Below are 18,466 nucleotides of genomic sequence, written 5' to 3' on the forward strand. Positions count from 1 at the left end.
AGTTCTAATTGCGTGCATTTTATAAATTCAATAAAGGAAATGTCGCACAAAACAATATATTCTTGTACAGATATTGGCTCAAAGATTATACGAAAAGGATCCCACTAAGATCACGCAATGGGACTCGGAAACTATGCCTGGACCGGCTGTAAGCGGTAGCGAGACTTCGTCGGATGAAGGTGAACCTATACCGCAGCACGCGCTTCACACACAGTACGTGAAAGCGTCGGATGCGAAAGCTTCCCGATCATATCATGTGCCAACCGAGGAACCGAAAGCCATTAATGACGTTCGCCTTCGCGGTCCTTTATTCAATCAACAGAGACGCGAGTACACCGTTAAGGAGCAACGGCTGCCAATTCCGGCCGCCGTTCCAGAGGATGCGAGGGCGGAAGACAATTTACAATCATACAAGTGCCAAGCTTGCCCCGTATCTATGCGTACCGTAAACGAGTTACAGGTACACTGTTTTGCTGAACATAATATCGAAACGGATTCTAGTACAAATATTCACGCAGATAGGAGTGCCGGTAAATGTAGCAGGGATAAAGAGAATACTCAGAAAAGAATTACGGAGGAATCGGCGATTCAGGAAGAGCGTAGCAGACAAAGGACAGAGGATACATAGTGCCAAAACAATAGCATGCTAACAAATTTTTGAATGGTGTTTGCCATATTACTTAGGGAAATTATAATAACGTATCATGTAAGAAATGTGCATCACAAATATCCTACAGAAAAATCTCGGTATATCCTAAAGAAATATCTCGATAGGTAGGTATGTATGAATAGTATGATTAACGATGCTTTGTGCTTCTTGAGAGTTTAACGTATTGACACACGTTAAACTTTTGCAAAAATTTAGATGAATCGTCCATTATTTGCAATTAAAAATGTACGAATATGAATTTATAATTTTACCGTTGCCGTTACAAAGTGTTTCACAAAATTTCTAAAAATTTTACAAAATTTATCATAGTGTGAAAAACACGGATCTAATAATATCACATTAAATATTAATGCATATTAATGACATACATTAAGAAGCGCAGTCTCGATTATGTTTCTTCTACTACAGGTAGTCTACTATCAGTTCATTTATAACTACCTGTGCGTATTGCAAACAACTGTAAACGCGACATAATCGCTTGTATAGTCCTCCTCTAAGACTTTACACTCTTCCTCTCGAAAACAACATATATAACGCGTAAATAAAAGAAAAAAAAACGTAGCTCTTATCTGATAATGATTATAATATTTATACAATAGTGTTTCATAGCAAGCATGAGGTGCAATGGACTGGCATGTGATTCTGTATTTAAAGTGCAAATGTTGCTTTCAACATGTTGAAGAGTATTCTATTATAATATTACAAATGAATATTATACTTTAAATTGGTACATGAAGCTTATATATATATATATATATATATATACATATATGAACAATTATGGAGAATTATTGTTGACATAAGAGGAAATGTGTTTGTATATATTTATGTATAATATAATAAGAAAAATCACGTTAGTCTTTATAGTTTTAAGCGTATAAGTCTTATAGTTTTAAGAAATCAGAAGTCAAAAGCTGTGTCGGTTGCTCAGATTATTTATGAATTAAAGCGATTTTACTCATGCGATGAATTCTTTAGTTTCAACATTTTGAAAGATTTTTATGTAAAGAAATCAGATAGCACAAATATCTAGTTTGATTGTACCATATTATCATTATTGAATGTTTAGTTACTTCCGCATTCTATTTGATATTATTAGTTATTGTAAATCGTAATTGATCTTACTTATTGTTATATGGTCTGAAGGATCGATTCACTGATTCTGTTTAAGACATTTAAAAAGCCACTTACCTTCCTTGAGCGACAGCTACCGTATCTTATAATTAATTGTCTATCTAATGCTATATGCAGTTTTAATATCTCACTCAAGCACGAGAATATGTCTTTCCTATACTGCATAATCAGACTCCAGTTATCACAATTTGTACCTAGATGTGCTTGAGTTAAGATAATAGAGATACGGATATAGAACGACCGCACAATTGTATACAATGAGGTCCAGTCCGAGTGATTGTTACTAAACGATATCAAGTGTAGCATAGTCTAACGTAGCATTTTGGATGTGTATCTATTATCTATTAATAACTCTGTCGACTCCAACTGCGAAACTACATATGAGCTTCCAAGATATATATACACGTGTTGTAAGTACACGAAATGCCAAGCCAACAATTTACGTTCGAAAAAATTAGTGAAAGAAATGATACATTCTTCACATCGACGTTGACTTCCAATATGAACGACACGATTCTTATGTGATTCTTCCATATGAAATACGATATTTTCCGAAACTAAGATACTTGTAACACACATCTTTCTCGATTACTTGCATGTGTACTTATATGATTTCAGAATGTACTCTTTCCAAATTATAGATTTATATTACAATATATTTTCGAAACATTGTCGTGTCCGTAAAAGTGTCGCGTATTTTTCAATATATACACAGCAAGCATGTCATTTACATATCAAATCCATTGTTTTCTCGACATTAACCGAGACAATGGATAATTATGCGTTTCATCATTTGAAATTAAATGTCGCACAGTACAAGGTAGCTTTATATATACTTCGTAATGAAGACTTACCGTTCTGAGTGCGCCCACCTACGACGACATTCATTTACGAGCGTTCGCTTCACGGCGAGATCCTTGGATATGTGTACATAATTACGAATATCGAAACTTACGAACTTTATTCAGAAAACACTTTATTCACAAAAACCACGACCGCGACGCGCATACACTTTAAGAAACTTTATTCGGATTCAAAAAGTTACACTCATAAGAACTCCGAACGCGACGCGTATACACTCTGAACTTCGGCGCTAGTTTCTAACGTTAACTGTTTACAACTACGTAAAACTTGAAGCGTCTAATATTATTAAGCGTCTAATTTTTTAATTTAAGAACTCAAAAAAACATTTTAAAAAATATAAAAAATTTGAAATTTTATTTTATTATGAATAATTATTTCCGAAATTCAATACATATATGACTTCAAGATTAATTCGTTAGAATTTAATTTGACCGATATTGTCTAATCATCGAAAAGAAACTCGCGGCAATTTTAAAATGTGGTTATAAATATAAAAATACAAAAAAGGAACAATTTACAACTTAAATGTATAGTTACTCGAGTTACAGTGAATATATAAATATTTCTAAATTAGCAAAAATCATTATAAGATTATATATCGAACGCATATATTATTATAAATCGATCGTCTGATGCAAAAAATCAACAACAGAATAATTAAAAAATATATATTCGATAACAAATATGATTAATAATTAATTTAATAATTTATTAAATTATTAATTTAATAATTTATTAAACGATTATAATCATTTATTTGTTATATTTAAATATACTATTTTTTACTAATTTTTTTACTTGTAAGATTTCTTAGATTTTGCATTGAACGATCGATATTTTAATTATTATCTTCCTTATTATTTCAGAACAGATTTGGCTGTGTAATTCTTCATGAGCATGCAATTTTAATTATCTTTCTACACTTGTCTTTACATACATACACTGTTATTATTCTATACAACTTGATAAAAAAATTCATGTAAATGTTTTTTAAGATGATACTTCTATATTAGACCTCAGTTAAGAAACCTATATTGTGATAAGCACTGAAAGAATCATATTGTGAACTAATATCCTAAAGGCGAGTACAATGTGTATTTGTAGAACAGAGACATATATATATATATATATATATATATATATATATATTTATTATTGCAAATGTGTACATTTGCAATTTTCACAAAAAGTTGGCTTGGCTTCTTCCAGACACAGTATTAGACGATTTTGAAAACAATGCGGAAAAGGTCAAATTTGTAGATGGTTCTACATCGGTTTACATTTTAGAAATAGAGTGGCTTTTCGTCATCTGATTTCATAGGGTATCTCTAAAAATATGCCCTGTTTAACCCCGTTCTGCCCCCACCCTATATTTTTATGGATGATTTAAGTTTTATATGCACGTGGTATGTGAACGGTGACACTTACAAATACCTGGCAATATAGTATTTTATATGTATTATAGATGATATATGTAGATCTTTAAGATTTTATAAACGTTTTTTCATGAGAGAGACGTGAAAAGGAAATATTTCATCTTTATGCTCGCGCAAATACATCATGTGCTTTTGTGAGCTCTGGCTACTTTAACACAAACCGCCTCTCTGGTTTCAGTAACTTTATCGTGAAACCTTTTAATTAAAACTAACTGCATCGGGCTCTTTTGCCCATCGATATCAGACAATGGGACCGGAGTAAAAATTTTATAAGTATATACTTGAGAACGGGTTTTACGGTGTTGTAATAATGCCATTGTGTTTTGCCAGTGTCACCGTCATTTCTCTTCCTGATTCTGTGAACTCCGTTAAACTATTGATAAATATAATTTTTATTTATTGTAAATAAAAAGAAGAAACATATTGCTTAAAACATTTTATATATTGTGCATTCTGAATTGATACATAAACACAAGTTCTTTCAAGTAACAAATTATTTATCTGTTGGCCCAGAGATTGTAACGTAAATTGTACGAAGGAAAATTCATGTAATATGAATACGACTTTGTATAGTGATTTTGCAAGAACGAAAGTACAACTCTAGGAACAGAGTCAATGTGGGACAGGAATAAAAAGTTAATTTCCGATAAAACTGTGTATTGTTTCATTAAAAATTAGACAAGACCTTTATATGCAAACTAAGAAATATTCTAAGAATCTTAGATGTTAAAGCTGCATCACATTTTCATCATCTATTGTATTGCTTATGTTTAACGAGCATCAAATACAACAACTGAAAGTAGGATTAAGGAAAATTCCTGAATATTTAGATTTCAATTAACGATTACATTAAAATATTCAATATATTAAATTGAAAATGTTAAAAGGATACGTCTTTTGGTACGCTTCTTGTACATTATTCTGTATCCACATTCTCTGCACCGAATAGGATCTCTGGGACGAATTTCATTATCATGATGACATTCTAAAACAAATTTTTTATTAAGATATATATATATATATAAATATTAACAAATATATAGCAAATATATATATTTCCTTTATGGATATATTTCCTTAATGGAATATTTATTCTGCTGTTAAATATATACAGTATTTTAAAAATTTCCAATGCTTTTTAGGAAACGTTCAACATAATTCAACATAATTTTATTATTTTAACAAAACATTTAATTTATAAAATTTAATTATAAAATATATATACAAAAAAATATATAAATACAATTAATTAAATAAAACATTGGCCAACACAAATATCAAATGCTATTATTTATATGAAAAAGTGAGGTTAGAAAATCAATGAATACACATGTTAGTGGTAACTTTACCTCCGCAAATGTACACCATAGCCTGTTTCGGTGTAGATTCGGACTTGCTAGATTCCATCTTCACACTGTCGCAATACAGTTAATAATATATTTACGATAATAAAATTCTGATTTATAAAATAGAAAAAATCAGCCGTCTGTTTGCATACACCATATGCTGCATGCAGCTCGAACACAAAATCTTATTTTAGTACAGAAGATGTCAATAGATGGCATTAATCTGATGTATAAAATAATAGAACGTTATGTACCGACGTAAGATACTAAACGTAAGATTACTATACTATTAATAGAGGGCAGCATGAACCCGCTCCCAACTTCATTTGTATTTTTTATATCTTGCATGATAATATAGTTATGATATTTTTAGTGCCGCCGATACGCATAATAGAAAATAATTACAAACCAAAAATTGTTTCACAATAATAATAAAAATACAAGTAATTAATATCATTAATCATTCATCATGCATTGAACAAAAAATATAATAATCAAGTAGCATAATTCAAGTGCGGAAAATGTGTCACTCGAGAGCACAAACGAGAAAATCTTCCCAGCAACAGGGAAGCTCTCGCGCGCATTTCCAGCATCCGGTGTGTCTGGCCAATAGCACCACTTGGCAACGACGGGATAAAGCGCGATTGGTCGCACGCTTAGTTGGCACACTTGGAGGGATACATAGTGGGACTGGAGTGGTATTCGTCGATGGTATTGCGCGCGAAGAGGGAGAGTCGGCAGCGGGTGCGTAAGCTTCCCCAGGTTGCTCACCCCCGACTGTTCAGTGACAATTAGCAAAGAATACGCAACGCGATCGAGAGTTGAGCGAGTGCTCGCGTGAACCGAATTGCGCGATATATTGTTCGAATTTGCAGATTGACGCACGCGCGAAAGTCAATTGCGGTGAAAGGGCTGAGTTCTTATTTACGAGGCGCGCGCAGGGGTGCTTTTCTCCATGGATTTGCGACTGCCGCCGTTGAAGAGCGGCAGATGGGGCGAAAAGCAGAGGAGAGGGAGAAACGCAACAGACGCGAAGCGCGCGTTTCCCGCGCGGCGCACACGTGAGTACAGCGCGAAGGCAACATAAACGTTGCGTGTTAACGCACGAAACGGGGGAAACGTCAGGTGCCGCACGATGTTGTGCATCTTCGCTGAATTTCACGCCGAGTGAAACGCGTTAGTGTTGCGGAGTGACATTCGTACGGTCAACGCGAAGAAAGATTTCGCTTCGACGTTTTGAAAACGCGCTCGGTTTTTTTTTTTTTTCGCACGATGTAAACACGTTTCACGAGTGACGCGAGTGAGAAGAATCTCGGGAGAGAAAATAGGCTGTTTTGTGTGCGCATATAACCTATTGTCCGTCGAATTCAGTAGTTTATCGCGTCAAGTGTATCGTTTTCGTAAATAACGGTCGTGTGCCGAGGTTTAATAAAGATAATCTACACATCGAGATATTGGAAACTTCGTAATTTCGTGTTTACATATTCGTGTTGACCGACGGAACAGAAAGCTGTAAGTGATTTTCGCCATATCTTATCTCCAATGTCAAAACATGGCCTAAGTGAACAGAGTGAAATGAACGTTAAAATAACAAATACGTATAATCGCTATCTTTATTTTTCGGTACCTGTTTGTAGAGTAAAGTGACTGCATGTGATGTTTCATTAATTTGGAAAACAATAAACCTTTTAATTTCGCTAAGACAATGCGCATATTGAATACCGTTTAATATGTTGCTGTCGCTGCATCGAGTGCTATCGAGCGGAAGGTGAAATAGTCATACCGGAAATCGAACGTCGAGTCTTAATTTCGAGGCAGTTAGACAAACGTCCCGAACGCCATGGACGAAATCGAGAGCATGCATGTCGACCAGACGCCGCTTGTCTACGTCAACTCTAGTGGATGCAGATCCCACGACAGTATCGACAGCGGCTATCTGTCTTCTTTCACGCCACAAAACAGCAGCAACAATTTGATAGTGACCGGATGTAGAACGCGATTGTCCACCGGCGCGCTGAGTAAGAAGCATTATAGGTTCCGTCCGGATCCTATTCAATGCGAGAAAGTGCAGAGACGCCGTTCCAAGCACAATTATTTGCCAAACGCCTCGGAGTCCTCCGATTACCTTGTTTCCGAAAATTCCATCGAACAAGATTCTGTGCTGGATCCGTCGTATACGAGCGATAATCAACGTCTCATAGTGCACTCCACTCCGAGTTGCATCATCCACAATGAATTTGACGAAATTCACGGAAATAAGAGAAGCTGGCAAACCACGGTGCCTATTACTCCTGCGTCGACGGACCTGCGATTTCTGTCGCCACCTCCGTCGCCAACAGTGCCGACCTCATCTTACGTAGCCTCTGAACCCATCCAAGAAGATGTGGAAATGAAGCTAGTCGAACCTACGTTGGAGAGTAAATCACAAATCACAACACCGCCGAGACTGAAAGTCTCAGTACCACGGATTATAATCTCGCCGGTTCGCAGGAGAAACAGCCCCGCCATAACGTCGGTCGAGAATCGGAAGCTGAGTGAGCTATGTATTACAGATTTGGCTGCCGATATTAAACCGAAAAAGTTGAATTTCGATCGCAGCTCGTTTATAGCACTATGGAACAACAACAGAGTTGCTTTGAGCTATATTGCGAAGGAAAAGGTGGACTTTTTATCACTTCTTGGAGAAGAAAGCAATCACCTGAATGTAGTGTCGAAAATTCTCTCCTATCTCAGTCCTCGAGATCTGTGTTCCATCAGTATGGTGTCCACAACATGGAAGAAGATCTGCGAGAGGGATTTTTGCGCCAACAGGAGAAGAATGAATTACATCCTGTGCAAGCAGAACATCAAGGAAAATTTGAAGATTGTGACGAAAAAGGCGAAGCGTGAGGAGGATATACAGATGAGTCCTAAGAGCAGATACCATTTCAGAAAAGGATGCCTGATGGATGTGCAGAATGTACTGCGTGTTCCGGAACAGCAGCGACCACCGAACAGTCCACCTGTATCGCCGAGCAAAGTCAAATTCCACTGCTTCATCAAAGTAAGTCGATTGATTTAATTAAACTTTTAGACTTTCTATCGCTTTTACTAAAATATTTGGTTGTGGACAAGTATATTTCATATATTATTTTATAATTAATTAATTTTGGTTCTACATTGCAAGAAATATTGCTACGATATCGTGCTTAAATATTGCACGGACTATAGTTGGCTTTTCTATATTTTATATCTCCATAGAACTTTTTTTTTTATTTTAAAAAGTAGCAAGCTCGTGTTTATATGTTTTCGAAAATTTATTTATTTACTCACATTAAAAATTGCAATGCAATTTAAAAAGAATTTTTTCCTCGAACTTTTATAATAAAATCTACTTGTGAGAAAAGTCACGGCGAAGTCAAAGACTGTCGTAAAATATGTGCCTAGGTTTCAAAGAATCACGGGCGTTACACTTCTCAGGGCTCTCGTATTCGACACCCGCGGGAGCTAGTAATGTATGTTGCATTCCGCCGAGAATCGTATTCGCGTTTATCACATAACAGCCAGATAATTCGCGCTAGTAAAGACGAGACGCACTCGTCTTTTTAATACGATACGTGCTTTTCACTTTAATTGAATAATAATTATTATATATATAATAATTATTAAAATAGTCTACGTATACGTAATAAATATATAAATAGAAGTACATCGCAGGATCATCGATAGCATATCATTAGCATTTTTAAATATATAATTACTGAATTTTGATTACTGATTTGCATGTGATTATCTCTTGACTTATTAAGAGGATTGCATTTTTGTACTTTTTATTTTGCTACGATATGCGTAAGTAATCAATCAATAATTGATCTCTCTATACGGTTGATTGTTCCATACAAACTACAACTATACTTATAACTATATGGAGTGAGACAATATATTATATGACGATCTAAATGTTACATCAAGCTGAACTTGTCAATTAAAAATGCTGGTTCCTCGTCGTTTTAGCGCTCATAATTCTCGTGAGAGCAGAAACACGACGGCTAATTATTAGTCCGCAATAATCGATAGCTCGGTAGTCCGAAGATTTTTTAGGCCAAATTAGCATCAGCGTACTTCACGCGCACGAAATGGAATCGCGGTCGGTAATTGTTTCGATTGTGAGATCATTACTTTGACATTGATTTATCGTCATTTCGGCTTTGAGCCGCCGTGAGGGATAATTGCTTTCGTGGATCGTTAAAGGCTGAAGATAAGCGAGATTCGTCGACGTGTGCAAAATTTGACAGATGTTCGTTTCACAATGATGAGATTCTGCGTGCTTATATTTTCATCGTGCACGGTGATTGAAATTCATCTTGTGATATTCGGTGATGATTATATCTTGGTGCAGTTAAGAATTGCATTTAGTATAACAAAAGAACTTTTGTGTATAATGATTTGAAAAATTAAACAATCCAACGAAATGTCAAATTTTTTAATTTAATGCAAAAAAAGTAAAATTAAAAAATTCCTTTTCTAGGTAATGTAAACTTTATATTGCGATATTACTTTATTAGATTATTCTAATACTAATGAAGAAACTTGAAATTCACACATAAAATTTCTACATTTCTTAAATATTCCGAATCTAAGTATCCTCTCGTGAAACAAATGAACGACTCATAATTCATAAAGAATTATGACAAGCTATTTGCAGGATATTCAAACGTTTATTTGTGAATATCCTGTGATATGTTGTGTCATTTCCGCGTAAATGTTCTCATTTCGTTCCCGTGCGCGATTCCGCTAAATGTCCATAAACTTGAACGCGCGCACGCTTGCTTCAAGTCAAAGCAGCGAAGCAAATACGATGATTTACTCGCGGAAATCAGTCAGACGGCGGCGTGAAGAATCGTTGACAGTGATGTACGTGCTTTCTCAGTCTCATCGTCGCCGGGGCTACCTGCCACCCGCCGTTCCACGCCATTCTCTCTCTCTCCTCTGTCTCACCTAGCGGGCGACGCATTCCTTCTCGCATTAGATTGTGATAGCGGATGCAAGTGGCATGGCTGGGAATCCTTTGTTGCGTGCATGAAACAATAGCGAGGCCTGCGTTTGCACTCGTGTCAAAATCAGTGCCGACCACACGTCTGCATCACTATCCTTTATCGTTGCGGAATGCTTGACAATATAAAACGAGTATTGTCGACGCTGCACGCCTATTGCATTTCAGTTAGAAGATGAGTTACAAAAGTTTATTACCGACAAGTATTAAAATCTTCTCGAAAGATTATATTTAATTGTTTTCACCGTAAAACTCACGACTATAAGCTTTCAAGATTTCATATCGTCAATTTATAACTACCGTTCAAAAGTAAGTAGTATAGGGATGCACATTATCTATTTACACCTGACTCGCGAATAAAAAAAAATTGCAATTTTTCCTCTCATTTAATATCAGGTTATCGACGGTTAAAATTACAAATCTTTTTTTATTTAATTTTATAGGCTCGTGTATAATAAACAATGCTTCGTTAAAAATATGACTGGAGAAAATGATGATTGAGTGCATTTTTAAGAGATCCGAGATTACTCCGGAAGGCGACGTAAAAAATTGCGATGCGAAATGCGTTTGGTCTGTAAATTTGGATCGCGACGTGTTGCAAAGAAAAATCGACATTAAGCTTCGCGAACGGGTATGCCCAACGTTGTTTTAGTACTCTCTACTAAAATTGAGCCTGGCGGGTGATATATCAGGGCGAGGGCCAGTGCGCATCTTTCTTCGTGCGCATTCACGAGGAGAGCTGCGCCAGCGTTCGTTTCTTCTATGGATCGCGAATCGCCGTCCAGCCTGCGGCGAAAACCGGCCAACGAAAAACAATGCGAATATATTATGGTATCTGGCACTAAAACAAAGGGTCGACAAAGCCCTTAAGTCTTTTACGACATTCGTACCAGGCAAAGCCAAATCGCGTGTAATGCGTGTAAAAAAAAGTATCGTGTCGTAAAGCTTAAAAGATTATCCGTATTACGGATATGCAAAGCATTAATATTTATCTTGCTCGAATGGCGTAGAAAGAATTAAATTTCCAATTTTAATACAATTTTATATCAATATTCTATTTTATATGCTAATATTTTATTTTATTTAAATTTTTCGTGGAAATATATATTGTATCGCATTATTAGTGATCGATTTTTGGTTCCCACAGATATGCCAGTGAGGAAATTCGATCTTATTTCGTTGTCCCCGTGCATTTCTCTGATTACTTCAATGCCCTTAACCTCAGACGACCTTGCGGGATGCCGTAGAAAGTTCCGTTCTCGGTGAAACATGATACAACCGTTCATGAAACTAACGTGCGAGCATTCCTCTCTCGATTGTTTCTGTCAGTGACGCATTTACTGCACAATTGCGTGACTAAAACTGTGACAAAGTCAGTAATTGTTTATTCAATCTTGCTGTAACATCATGAAAACATCAATCTTTTGAAGCCTAAATATTTTCTTTTAACTTGCATTCAATTCATATTATATCAATTTTTCTTTTTATTTTAAAAAGAAAAAAACATATCGTTTTCATCTTTGTTAAAAAATGTTCTAAGCCGATATATTAAAATTTTAAGTGTTTTTTACAATATACAATCAAAGCGTTATGAAATTACGTTTTATCGCACTCTGCATCCTGTATTCGTTGTCAAAAAAAAATCGCGCTTTCGGCTAATAACATCCGCCTTTCTATCGCGATTTGGGGAAATTAACGACAAACCGGATGACGATAGTTCCGCAAGGAGGAAAGAGTGGTTTTTGACGAAAGGAAGGAAGGAATTGTTCCTTAATTAACTACGACTGCGAAGGGCCTGTTGAGTGGCCGTCTAACGTTCTTGACCACGTTGGGTGCGGGTGTTTCCTGTGAAAAGGAACACTTGCACAGCCCCTTTTTCCGGTGGGCACCTTGATAATTTTATAAGGGACACACTAGAATTCAGTCGAGCGAGTCTTCCGTTTTGGAAGAAGAAAAACGGACACAAAAATGAGTTACTGTTTTTTCAACTGTCGTGTAATTCCGATTACAACATCGGCGCAAAAGAAGTAGGCGATTTGTACAGTTTTTCAGGATAGATTTTTTCAAAATTTTTTCAGATCCTACGTTAAAATATTATAAAAGCCGAAAAACATGATTTATGTATTTTTATATAGTTAAAAATAATTTAAAAATTTTTCTAAGAACGAGGAAAATTTAACAAAGGAGGAAGTGTAAAATATTATAAAATCTAGCAAATTATTTGAATATTTTTTGCAAATAATCAAAAATTTTATCATTGATATTCTAAGAAATCTTTTCATGGTTAATTTTTTTTCTAAAGTAATACGTATGAATGCCGAATTGCTCAAATTCGTACCACAATATACATATACATAGAATTATATGTGAGCAGAAAGAGCAAATCAGGAAGAACTTCCCGCCCGCACATTCATTATGATTTTGCATTTTATTTTCTCGTGCAACGGTTCCGCAGTGCTATCGTCATGTGTTCATATTGACCCACTGCTACGCAGCACCTGGCCAGGTGCAGCGACCGTCTCCGGTCTCTCTTGTATGCTTCGCGAAGCGTAAAGCAGTCCAACAACGGACAGCAGGGACACCGTTTTAGACACAGAGTAAAATAGTATGCGCGAGTAAGCCAGGCGTGCCATCGCCGCGTGAAATATGCGTGTCGCACGATAATTCCTAGGATATTTGCCTTGGTAATTTCGAGTAATTTTGAGCTTCAATAGCTACGCGCGATTTTACAAACGGGAACGAGATACTTTGTTATAGAAAATTTATTGATTCGAATCAAACTCGAATTCTATCTCAACTTAGCCAAAATTGATCGCTAATTTTAGTACAAATTAGTTTTTGAATTAATATAAAAAAGAAGAGAAATTGTATGTATATTCCTTTTTCAATTACGTTGATTGATAAAAAATTTGAATTTTGTGCAAGATATTGAACATTCTTTGCGAAATATTATCTTGTTCCTGGAATCCAAGGATGCATTGGATTTCACCATGCATCTTTGTATTCGATACGAACTCGGGGTCGTGCGATCGATAGTTATCGGTACTGCGATTTTTCTTCCTTCCACCCTTTCAATTCTCCCTTTATCGCACACACGCACACCGTGTGTAAGATTCCCGAGGTTGGCGTGTGTGTAACAAGATGCAGACGAACAAGCCTCCTCTCGGTCCCACGATCGTCCGCTCGTCTGTAAAAAGACCAGGAATGTCTCGATAGCTCCCGATAAATGCGTTAAATCGAATGCCCAACTTATTCGCCTTTTCTCGACAATTCTTCTTTTTAAAGACGCCGTCTAGGTCTTGCGAATCGTGGAATAGCTTCAGAAACTACTGAAAGTATCATTGTAAAATTTTGAATACGTTTTTTTATTGTTATAAATAATTACGTTAATAATAAAATATATTTTAACTTGTACATAGAATTGAATTGTAAATAAAAATTTAAAATTTATTTGCATTAGTCAAAATTTTTACATTAAAATATTAAAATAAAAGCGTTGAAATTTAGAATTTTTTAATCACGTTTTGAATGATAAAATTGCATGCACTGTCTCGCGCAGGTGCTTATTTTTGTGGTTGAATAAAATAAGAAAAATAACACGAAGAGTATTATGTATCCTCCCAAAGATGAGAGCAAACTTATAATTATCAACTCCTTGATTTCACGATCTCGATGCGCGCTTGGGCAAAAGAGAGCGTCGCTTGATACATCGATAAACGCATTAAATTGCACGGTGAATTATCTCAGTTTATATCCGCGCCATGTAATCACGTTCCTGTAAAGAGTAATTCGCCACATTGGAATGCGAGTTGGTAGTATTTATTAATTACGGGATGTTAATTGCGCAGACGATAATACTGTCGATTGCGTTTTAGAGAGTGATTATTTAATGATAATAAATGCATAATTAGATAATTATTTTATATCGATTTATGGTTGTTGTTAATATCTGTGTATACGTCATATATTATTACTAAATATTATTGCTAAATTACATCGAAATGAAGATACTAGAAATATAGGCAAAATTTTTTACACGGGAGATAAAGAAGACTATTATGTATACATCAATCGATTATTTATTATGCCATTACAAATTAATATACACTTTTGCATAAAATCTTTGAAGCAATAATTTACAACTTTCATATATTCGAAAGTTGTATCGTACGAGACATGCAAATTTTGTACATAATTCTTTACTTGTGAATACTCGACTCACACATGAAAGCCATATTTAACAAATATTATACACTTTATATCGGCAATACAAATTGCTGTATAGCTGTATATGCCGCATACAATGAACAACATTTATTTTCGCTTTGTTAGCAACAGTCACGCTCTTGGCGAATCGAACGCTTTGACAAGTAGTCATTAAACGAATGATTGAAAATGCGAATGCCGCCAGTTCATAAATACGTGCGGCACAAACGTGACATTAAGACGATGAACGTTGTGATGTTCGGTCTGTAAGCTCGTAAAAGAGAAATATTGCTCGTCCCACTTGCCACTAGATAAGATGCTCGCGCATTCGTCCGCCAGTAAGCTGACACAAAGGCAGGCGCTTTTGAACCTTTCGGTAATGAATGAAGCATTAAAGTGCGTTTCGGAGATAAAGTTTAATTAATGCGTTATATAGATATAGTTCGAAGTTAGCATAATCTATATACAGTTTGATTGCGAGACGGAGACGGATAGCTCATATGTCGGAATGTTGCGTGTGCAGCTGTTGCCAGTACAACCCTCTTTCCTTGGCTTGTTAATCTGCACGGAAATGCAGGTATTAATATTAAAATTTTTCAACGCACCCTTTGTAAGAAGGTACAAGTGCTCATCGTCCCATGACTTTCTTTAAAGGAATAAACAGCCGAACATTGACATCTGGGAAGGGAAGAATAATGTCGCAAATATTAACTGTTTCCTCCTTGTTGATACTAATAGGCGGAAAATGAGCGATGTGTTAGAGTAAAATACAACATTCGGAGAAGAACGTTAGAAAAAGAATTTAAAAAATAAAAGCTAAACAGAACTAAATTTGTGATGTTGGCTTAAAAAATTATGAAACTTAAATAAAATAGTAATATTAAAATTTGCTTTATTTGATAAAAAATTATATGTATTTTACAAAGCGCAAAGCTGCAAGATATCCGGAAAATCGAAAGGAAAAATGTGTCTCCCATATTTTTGCTAGATTATACGAAACCGACCAAACGAGAAATCTAGGTATCTGGATTGAGGGATGCTGGGCAGCTGGCGTGTAGGTACGTCCAGATATAACTTTGAAAGGCCTGAATGCACAGTTCGTGGCCAACAAAGATGTGATGGTAAATGCGGGGTAGCTTGTAAAACCTCTCTTAGGAATACCCACACATCTATAGACGTAATGCCGAGAGAGGAAACGAAAAATTCGAACCCTCATGCGAGAGACGCGACTATAATAAGCAAACCTCCATCGCGCCCGTCTACATGCGATTCGGTCAGGCTCGGTCACGTTTCCGCGGCGTAGTTTACCGAATTATTTGCACGGTACGTGCTGTAGGCTGTCAAGAAAAGGAACAAAAAGAATAACATGATGGCAATAAATCGCTGTTAATGTAACAAAGAAAATGAGAGAACACATAGAAAACACTGTTTCATTAATTTTGTTAATTTTTTGTATCAAATTTTTACAATGATATTTATATATTTATTTTTTATATTACAAGACCTCATAAATTGTCAGACACATTTCGGCATTCTGCATATCCGCGCATACAAGAAACACACGATACACGCACATGGCCGAACACGATAATGAGAAGGCGGCGGCGTGAGTGAACACAAAGCGACCTGCGTGAATGCATTTCATTCTCTACGTGTCGAACTTTACTGTCATTCGCTCGGTCTGTTACTCGACCATCTCATAAAAATGAGTGCTGCACATTATGCGCCTGAGCTTTGTCAATTACGCGAAGAATAATCGTCATCTCGCTCTGCGTGACTTCGACTGCATTTGCCGTCTAAAGACGGCAATATGAAATCGCGGTAATATGATTTATATATGAAACGATACTTTTGATTGCTCGTCATTAGATTCACATAAGTATGATAGATGACTCTGAATTTTGAATTCTTATTAATGTTTTGCAAACATGTCAACAGCTTTAATATAAATTATTAATTAATATAATTTTTTATAGCACAGCGTTGGTTCAAATAAAATTTAAAAAAAGTGTTAAATGCTGGATCGACAATAAATTTACCTCTCTTTTTAAATTTGTTCGTCTTCTCAGAAGAACAAGTTCTCTTTACGAATTCCTTAATTAAAAGTAACGAAACCGTAAATATATTCTTTCGGTTTTTTATGCACTCTCACGCATTCTTCCGAAACGAAGACGATTGCTTGGAATGCGACATTATTTGATGAATATGTAATTAGCCAGGGCTTCTTTTCACACAATATTCCTTCTATCAGCACCATATTTGTCTAGCTTATTGTGTCTAGCTTATCCAGGAACTCGAATATAGGCAACATTTTTATTTGTACTTTTACAGATGCATTTTTATGCATATACATTGTTTGCCGTGTATCATGTAGGTGACGAAGAAATGTTCAAAGTGTATAAAAACCCAAAAGTCAAACAAGTTCCGCGTGAATGAAGATCGATCCTCTTAATAGGGATTTGTATAATTACATAATAATTCACGATCGTGCTAATGTAATCCCTTGATAAATGGTCGCCGTGGTCAATCTTCAAAGAAAATTTATTATTGATGCACTTTTAATGTATACTATATATTCACATATTTAAAAAAAATATAACACGAAAATTTTGGCACTACGTTTAAATACATAGTATTTAATGATAATCTTAATTTTGTTTAATTGTAAAATATCTATATATGCTAACAGATTTTTATCTAAATAGAAAATATTTCTTTACATCGATCAAGACTGACGTCTTTCTATTTACGCATTTATTGATATACTTACGGTCTATACAAGGAAACTTGTCTCGCGAGTTTGTTGAAATTGCAAAGCATACGTTTTTCGCGAAAATTTATTTTCTTCTTGCATAACCTGACAAAAGAAAAATAATTTAATGAAGAAACTCGTCAAAATCTGAGTAGAAATTTCTCTTCTCGATATTTTTAATTTGGAAACAGATCATGCTAAGAATGATAGCAAAAAATGATATTTTTATGAAAATTGCTATAAATTTTAATTAAACTATTAAAATCACAATTTTCAGCAATTTTTGTTATCTTTATCGTTAATCTTACATTTTACTGTAAGCTATAAAAACTATAGAAACAACATGAAAAAAACATTATACTAAAAGAAATATTATATATTTTTGCAGTCAATGGTATGTTTCAAATTTTTCTTTATCAATTTATGAGTATTTTTAAATCTTCTTTTATCACATCTCACTTTTTATTATTCTTATCTGCAGATAAGCTCATTCATTAAAGTTCACACGGAGCGGTACAGCTATTTTCTTTTCGTTTAATTTTCCGGGATTACGAAATTGCTCGACATCTTTCTAACGTATTAATCATTTAAAATGACATGTAAAAAATAGATCTATTATTTGCGTCGATTAATTGGGAGACTGTCATTTGAATACGAAATATAGCAGCGATGAAATCTCGCGTTACTTTCGGTGGAGATATAAATTCTCCAGAATTTTATCTCGCATAGTAACAACCAGACCGTATCTGTGTGTGTATGCGGACGCCGAAACCCTTTAACCCTTACGAGATAGCGCATTAGGGTAACTGTACAGATTTATTACACTTGTGTAAACAACACTACTTGTCGTTTCTACATGATGATTCTTGAAATTACATGGATTTACAGAAACTTATATGTTAGCTCATTTTGCAGTGTATTGTCAAAAAAGTTCAATCTTCATAAAATGTGAAAATAACTTTTTTTAAATATAATGTATATATTTTAAAACTTTTTTTATCTCCTTCTCTTTGTTGTCTATTGTGT

General features: G+C 35.2%; 3 protein-coding genes across 5 annotated transcripts in view; 2 read left to right on the plus strand and 1 right to left on the minus strand.

Moving 5' to 3' along the window:
* The window catches only part of LOC105678160 (transcription factor HIVEP3), a 29,796-nt gene extending 26,772 nt beyond the window's left edge, over positions 1 to 3,024 (plus strand). For both annotated transcript variants that reach the window (XM_012377260.2, XM_012377259.2), the window contains exon 8: positions 71 to 3,024. In XM_012377260.2, the coding sequence (XP_012232683.1) occupies positions 71 to 628 (558 nt within the window). In that variant the 3' untranslated portion in view covers positions 629 to 3,024. The remainder of the gene's footprint in view (positions 1 to 70) is intronic.
* A 1,720-nt stretch (positions 3,025 to 4,744) lies between these two features.
* Positions 4,745 to 5,651, minus strand: Polr2K (DNA-directed RNA polymerases I, II, and III subunit Rpb12). Its single transcript, XM_012377252.2, has 3 exons — positions 5,454 to 5,651; positions 4,997 to 5,089; positions 4,745 to 4,897 (listed from the first exon to the last, which is right to left on the minus strand). Exons 1-3 carry the CDS (start codon positions 5,509 to 5,511, stop codon positions 4,875 to 4,877), a joined length of 174 nt encoding a protein of 57 aa, XP_012232675.1. The 5' UTR covers positions 5,512 to 5,651; the 3' UTR covers positions 4,745 to 4,874.
* Positions 5,652 to 6,158: 507 nt separating this feature from the next.
* LOC105678197 (uncharacterized) overlaps positions 6,159 to 18,466 on the plus strand; it is a 36,355-nt gene continuing 24,047 nt past the window's right edge. For both annotated transcript variants that reach the window (XR_001101674.2, XM_012377331.2), the window contains exon 1: positions 6,159 to 8,493. Coding sequence is in view for 1 of the 2 variants with exons in the window: in XM_012377331.2 (XP_012232754.1) it covers positions 7,291 to 8,493 (1,203 nt within the window). In the remaining variant the exon portion in view is untranslated. The remainder of the gene's footprint in view (positions 8,494 to 18,466) is intronic.

The sequence above is a fragment of the Linepithema humile genome, chromosome 1, assembly GCF_040581485.1.
Source record: "Linepithema humile isolate Giens D197 chromosome 1, Lhum_UNIL_v1.0, whole genome shotgun sequence".
Classification (NCBI taxonomy): Eukaryota; Metazoa; Arthropoda; class Insecta; order Hymenoptera; family Formicidae; genus Linepithema; species Linepithema humile.

Coding starts and splice junctions, on each gene's coding strand:
- Polr2K (XM_012377252.2), bottom strand. CDS start 5,511: ATGGAATCTAGCAAGTCCGAATCTACACCGAAACAGGCTATGGTGTAC. Junction 5,090..5,453: donor TATGGTGTACATTTGCGGAG/GTAAAGTTACCA, acceptor AATTTGTTTTAG/AATGTCATCATGATAATGAA. Junction 4,898..4,996: donor CAAGAAGCGTACCAAAAGAC/GTATCCTTTTAA, acceptor TCCTACTTTCAG/TTGTTGTATTTGATGCTCGT.